Source organism: Pollicipes pollicipes, unplaced genomic scaffold, assembly GCF_011947565.3.
Source record: "Pollicipes pollicipes isolate AB1234 unplaced genomic scaffold, Ppol_2.1 Scaffold_6686;HRSCAF=7923_pilon_pilon_pilon, whole genome shotgun sequence".
Lineage (NCBI taxonomy): Eukaryota > Metazoa > Arthropoda > Thecostraca > Pollicipedomorpha > Pollicipedidae > Pollicipes > Pollicipes pollicipes.
Window position 1 is genome coordinate 29910030 of NW_023596921.1, and position 6810 is coordinate 29916839.

The window sequence follows — 6810 nt, forward strand, 5'->3', positions numbered from 1 at the left end:
TAACGTCCCATAATCTAGAAGCTTCGATATTTCCTTGAAACGATCCTCTCCTAGTCTAAAAAAATGTGATGTCATTATGTTGTAACAAAATATATAGAACCACAAATGTGAAATAATACAAACATTAAATGACGTCATAAAAATAATATTCAGGACCATCGGTACATCAGGACAATGCTGGTTCTTATTCCGGCGCGCGTGTGTCGATTCGAAAGGTTGGGGTGCGGCGGGCGCGGCGGCGTACACGCGAGCCGCTCTTTGCAGAGCGGGAGTTGCCTTGTTAGGGAGCCCGGGCATTTATTCCATTGTGGGGATCCGCCTTTGCCTGTGGTTTCTGTGGAAGTGACATTTTTAGTTTCTGACCGACGTCACTTCGCGGCGCTACGTGATAAAGGTCGCTGGATATACTTACGCCCGAAGGGTCGTCGGCTGCCGCTCAACCGCTGGTCTGCCTATCGTTGAGCCTCATTCACAATGGTAAGTGCGTGTCACAGTTTTACAATTGGGTGTTTATGTATTTGTAACCTATCCGCAGGGTACGACGTTGTTGGGTCTTATGGTTGCTGGTGCATTTCAGTATTTAGATGGGCATGACCTTCTAAATGATGGATTCCTGCTTTGCTTATGTGTGGTGCTGGATGAGGAGGCAGACATGAGGCTATGCAGTATAACTTTGGCAGTTAGTGTGTTGTTGAGCTCTTTTGATCTCAGAAGCATGCTACCTGGTTAATGTCTTTGTGCCATTGGGCTTTGGATGAAAGGTTTTGTGGAGTAGCTGGCTCAAAATCAAGTGCTATTGACATAATGGATGCTGTCGCATGCCATCTACCCAAAATGCCTGTCAGCAAGACTGCAAATAGCATGTTATGCTGAACATTTCAGACATAGTAGTAACATTGTGGCTGTTGTATTACTGCATGTGTGCTTAAATCAGGGCACTCTGATAGGAAGTCTCCTCCTGTTTTAGTGCTTAAGGAACCACTAAAGAAATTATGGTGCCGGAAAGGTACATTCAAGCAAAGATGCTCTGAAAGCATTTTTTCACTCAACATTATTTTTGCAATTCAGCTCTACTTGGCCTGACCTGAGTGCAGCATATGAACATGGACAGGATAACTTGCTGGAGCCACTGCCACCTTGGCTTGGAGTGATGGCAGGTTGAATGTCCTAGAAACCTCAACCTGCCACCCCCTACTACAGACATCCCAAGGGAACATGATGGTATTTCAGCTGTAGCACATGGGATGGATCTGATGTACATGAGTCACAAGGAGAATCCAATATGAAAACTGACCACCAATGGAGCGTCTTTGAGCTTACAGTACAGCAATCCAGCCCTAAATATATTTGGCACATAACTGAAGAACAGGGGATCTCTCAGCTGACCTCAGCTGACCTCAGCCACCATTTCAGTTCCAAACTAGGACCACCACTGAGTTCCAAATAGAAGTGGATGCCCATCGTGCTTACACCATGCACAGCATGCCACATCTACAAAGGAGCAGGCAGCTGCCAGAGCAGAAATGTAGTACGAGGACTCAGAGGTTAAGTGGTTCTAAAATTCCTGACCACTATAAGGTGTGGCACTGTGATGTGAGCTTGTAAGGCAGTCTTTGACACAGTTATTCAAAACATTCCAACATGGTAGGGACCTGGTGACTTAGTCTTGGTCCCACAAGATGACTCTCCATTAATCTTGTTAATCATTGAAGCCTGGTCTGCCTAGTCTTGATCACACAAGATGTGCTCCATCAATGTGTTCCTGTTAAACACTGAACTCTTGTCATCTGCACCATCCTTACATCACGCCTGCCTCGAGCCTTGAGATGGACACATAGCCTTGCCTTGGACACTACCTTGCACCTCCCGGCCTGACTCGGTCGCACGCCGCTCGCCACAGACGTCGCTGAACCCGGTGCACGTGCTGCGCGGCGGCGCCGAGGAGGAGAAGGCCGAGATCGCGCGGCTCTCCAGCTTTGTGGGCGCCATCGCCATCGGCGACCTGGTCAAGTCGACGCTCGGCCCCAAGGGCATGGACAAGATCCTCATCTCGGTTGGCCGCAGCGAGGGTGAGCGGCCTCACCGCGTGTGACGTGGTCACCACTGGCGCAGGGAGGCATTCAGCCCGTGGTGCGAATGCTGTTTGAGATGACGATGTGCCCCTAGTTTTTTTTTTTAAGCCAGTCACCATGATTATAAAGAGCAGATGACTCATTCTCAGTGAGTGCGTATAACCCCGTTTCAAATCGCGCCGAAAACTACCAGCCGTGCATCGCTATCTCGCTCGATTGCAAACGTTTGCAGCATGTAACATTCAGTAGATGTTTATTACATTGCTTGCATATTGCATCCCAAACACGGCAAATAATTCCTTGGAATCGTGGCGAATAACAGAGCGCATCCTGGAGCAGCATGGTACGCGACTTTCCCCGCGTCGCGTCCTTTTTTCGCGTTCTGCCCGTCTAACGTTGGCTGCCGCTCACAAAGGCAAGGTGGAGGTGACCAACGACGGGGCGACGATCCTGAAGAACATCGGCGTCGATAATCCAGCGGCGAAGGTGCTGGTCAACATGGCGTGCGTGCAGGACGACGAGGTGGGCGACGGCACCACCTCCGTCACCGTGCTGGCCTCCGAGCTGCTGAAGGAGGCCGAGAAGCTGGTGGGCATGAAGCTGCATCCACAGAACATCATTGCCGGGTGGCGTAAGGCCACTGACGTGGCGCGCCGCGCCCTCGCCGAGTCCACCGCCAACCACGGGTGAGCTGCCCCGCCGTTGACCAGGGAAACTGGCTCGCGGGTTCGGCCGACGAGTGTGTTGCATCTGCGTTTTGGAAGCTTGAAACTGCCTTGCTGTAGAAAAGCCGGCCACGGTAGGTTAGTGGAGGTGGCAGTGACATAGGTTGGAGATTCTTGTCGTTCTTTGAGTGGCACTCTGCCCCTGCCTCGGCACTCCTGACAGTGTCTTTATGGACAGTGTCGGATGGTTTTTCCGCCATCGATTTGTGCATATTGGGCGCATTATGTCGCTGCACTGGACTCACCCGTGCGCCAAAAGACCTCTGACATACCATGTGCTGCAGCGCTGCCCGTCCACCACTGTCCTGCCCACCGTTGTCTAACACCGCCCGCCCCACGGCCGGGCAGCTCGGACCCGGAGCGGTTCCGCCAGGATCTGATGAACATCGCCCGGACCACGCTCGGCTCCAAGATTCTGGCGCAGCACAAGGACTTCTTTGCCGGGCTGGCGGTGGACGCCGTGCTGCGGCTTAAGAGCTCCGGCAACCTGCAGGCCATCCAGATCCTCAAGGTCCAGGGCAAGACGCTGCGGGACTCGTTCCTCGACGAAGGTGAGCCGGCAGGGTCCTGCCGCTGCTCATTGACGTGGGAGCATTTACCACGTGCTGCACGCTCACATCAGTCGTTCACTGACTGACTCTCGCACTCCCTTGCGCAGTCGCGTACCAATTTGCTGTCATTTCCACTCGCGCATTCGCTCTCCCCATTATTCAGACACTTTGGCCAAGGCTTCCGCCAACGCAACTGAAACGTCTACCTGCATAAGCTGGCAGGAATGGCTGAGGTTGTAACACATATTGCCAGGGTAAGAGCTGCGTGCCGTGCGCGTTTAATCCATGCGTTTGCCGTTTCCATGTGGCGGGAGCCCGCTCACAATGGTTCGCTACACTCCGCCAGGCTTCATCCTGAACAAGAAGATCGGCGTGCACCAGCCGAAACGGATCGAGAACGCGCGTATTCTGATCGCCAACACGCCCATGGACACGGATAAGATCAAGGTGTTCGGTTCGCGCGTCAAAGCTGAATCAACGGCGCGCGTGGCCGAGTTGGAGGTGGCCGAGAAAGAGAAGATGAAGGACAAGGTGGAGAAGATTGTCCAGCACGGCATCAACGTGTTCATCAACAGGTGCGTCGCTGCCACCGCGCCCGCTGTATGAACGGATTCTGGGTGTGTGGTTGTGTTGGTTACCGCCAATTGGGCACACAGCAGCGTGCATTCATCCGTGGTTTACCTTGATTTCTGGGAAATGTTGGCATGCTAATCAGAGTGTGTGTCCCTGAGAAGTTGACATATGACTCCATGTGCGCTTGTGATAGCCATCAGGTCGGGCGTGGGTCCGGAGGGGCCATTACCAGGCGCATGCTCCTGGATCGTCGTGTCAAATTTGTTAATTACCAAGCTTCCACCCTCAGTGAGGCTGTCCAGTGCCGTTGCGAAAAGCTGGTGTCGGCGGCCGCTGCCGGTGCCACGTGCTGGCTTGACCCGATGTCTCCCCCCCCCCCCCCCTCCACCATAACGGGACCCTCGTGTGCCGTCGGCAGGCAGCTGATCTACAACTACCCGGAGCAGCTGTTCGCCGACTCGGGCGTCATGGCCATTGAGCATGCCGACTTTGACGGCATCGAGCGGCTGGCGCTGGTCACCGGCGGCGAGATCGTCTCGACATTCGACCACCCGGAACTGGTCAAGCTCGGCGAGTGCAAGCTCATTGAGGAGGTGCGCCACGCAGAGCGGGGCTCCGGTAGCGAGACGGCGTGTCGGGAAACTGGAAAGGGATCAGCTCACTCACGTTGAAAACATGCTGTCTGCGTGGTTCGTGTTGTTTTGTTGTTTGGTTGTACTGGTCTTAGTGGGGTAATTTGGCTTCAGCAAGCCACTGTAAAACAAAGTGTATACAGCCGTCAGTCATAGATGCTGCGGCAGAGACGTGCTCCAGAGCCGACTTACGTTAGAGCGGTGAGGTGCCCCATTGTCCATCCCCTGCCGTCGCTGCTACGCCGCCTGTTCGGCAGGTGTTCGTCGGCGAGGAGAAGATGCTCAAGTTCTCGGGCGTGCCGCTCGGGGAGGCGTGCACGGTGGTGTTGCGCGGCGCCACCCAGCAGATCCTGGACGAGGCCGAGCGGTCGCTCCACGACGCGCTCTGCGTGCTCACGTCCACCGTCAAGGAGACGCGCACCGTGTTCGGCGGAGGTACGGCCGGCGGGCGGCGCGTCGGATGGGCCAGGGCGCGCGCAACCTGTGGGGGAGGGGAAGGGGGTCTGCGAGTGGGTGACTTGCCTTCTCACGGTGTGGGTGTGGTGCTACGTGGTTGATACGTGTACTGGGAGCGTTGCTTTTTCGTGCGTCTTATGCTCTTGCGGGCTGAGAAAGACGCCAGGTGGCCGGCGCTGATCCACTGTCGCATTTGGATCGGCTCCGTAGTCGTGTGTCCCAGGTGGGAGCAGTTGGCGCCGGCCGCCGGCCGTGGGCTCCCGGTTGGCGGCCGTCTGGCGGCGTCGGCTGTGGTGGACCGCGGAAGCGACGAGGCGGGTGGCGGTCGCTGTGACGGGCCGCCGGTGCCGCTGCCGGGCCCGCTCTGCGCGGCGCCCAGTGCCGCAGTCTGGCCTCCCGCTGTGTGGCCGGGGCGCCGTCTCCCGCGGCCGTTACAGCGTGTGCTCGTCCGTCGGCAGGCTGCAGCGAGACGCTGATGGCCGTGGCTGTGCTAGCCGAGGCGGCGCGCACCGCCGGCAAGGAGGCCGTCGCTATGGAGGCGTATGCGCGCGCCCTGCTCCAGCTGCCTACCATCATCGCCGACAACGGCGGATACGACTCGGCGTTGCTGGTCAGCCAGCTGCGCGCCGGCCACACGCAGGGCGAGCGTCGACTCGGCATTAGTACGTCCCAGCCGGCAGCGGCGGCGAGAGTCCGCGGGGCGCGTGAGCTGTCCCAATTGCCGTACTGTAAAGAGCAGTGCTGTGATCCTCTTGTGCTCTTTGTGTACAGGCGTCCATTCGGACACACTGGTATTGATTGGTGTGAAAACGCTGTGTTCTAGCACAGGTCTGGTCATATTTTGGTCGATGTCTGTCATTCAGACCACCTGATCGGTGGCTTAGAGACACAAATGTTTTAAGTGCGGGACACCTAGTATGTTACGGTGCCCTCATGTGTTGACCAACGGCCTCCTGACAGTCTTCTGTCAGCTGAGTATGCAGCATTGGCGCCAGAGGACCGCAGCCTTCACTTTTCCTCTGTTCGCCGCAGACATGGCTTCGGGCACGGTGGGCGACATGGAGGAGCTGGGAATCACCGAGTCGTTCATGGTCAAGCAGCAGATGGTGGCCTCTGCGTCCGAAGCCGCCGAGATGATCTTACGCGTCGACGACATCATCAAGGCAGCGCCGCGCAAGCGGGTGGACGATCGGGGTCACTGCTAGTGCCCGGCGGGGCCGCTAGGGCGGCGCCACATGCGCTCCCTCCAGCACTCACTGGTTCCAGCCTGGTCCGTATGTGATTGACACAATACTTTGTCCTTGTTTCATTAACGATTTTCAGTTGCTGATCAATACAATAATTCAAGTCCTTTTGCGTTATTGATGCCGAGGAGGCGTGAACCGGGGCGTCGGAGTCTGAAACGAGGTTCCGGCAGTGTCGGGGGGGGGGGGGGGGAGGTCTTACTGTCGACGCGAGAAGGGCGTGAAAAGACTGCTAAGGAGCCACATAAACGGCAATCTAGAAACGTGGATACTTTGAACAGCTGAACCCAGGCCTGTCCAGAAGCGGGCGGGAACGGAAACTTGAAGGGATACGACCGATTTCCCTCGAAGGCCTTTCAGGTTTTCTCCAGCCTGAATTAATTGCTGTCGCACAGGAGGTGGTGCTGATGCACGGACGTCTGCTCCTCGCCTCGAGGACCGTTGTGTCGCGCCTCGCAGTGTTTCGCTCAGTAGTGACTGTCCGCGGATGGGGCCCGTTCCTTATCGGCGTGACCGCTCGGCCAGGCCCACAGCGGGGCGCGTGAACCCGCAGCATC

The 6810-nt window shown here is 56.5% G+C and overlaps 1 protein-coding gene across 1 annotated transcript; it reads left to right on the top strand.

Moving 5' to 3' along the window:
- The first annotated feature begins 227 nt into the window (after positions 1–227).
- On the top strand, positions 228–6360 carry LOC119107546 (T-complex protein 1 subunit beta). Its single transcript, XM_037231030.1, has 9 exons — positions 228–477; positions 1901–2069; positions 2488–2758; positions 3146–3348; positions 3695–3923; positions 4340–4514; positions 4811–4988; positions 5468–5671; positions 6042–6360. Exons 1-9 carry the CDS (start codon positions 475–477, stop codon positions 6212–6214), a joined length of 1605 nt encoding a protein of 534 aa, XP_037086925.1. The 5' UTR covers positions 228–474; the 3' UTR covers positions 6215–6360.
- Positions 6361–6810: the final 450 nt, after the last annotated feature.

Excerpts from the sequence above, each read along its gene's own strand:
- LOC119107546 (XM_037231030.1), top strand. Across the intron at positions 3,349-3,694 it reads GGACTCGTTCCTCGACGAAG|GCTTCATCCTGAACAAGAAG; the intron begins GTGAGCCGGCAG and ends ACACTCCGCCAG. Across the intron at positions 4,989-5,467 it reads GCGCACCGTGTTCGGCGGAG|GCTGCAGCGAGACGCTGATG; the intron begins GTACGGCCGGCG and ends GTCCGTCGGCAG.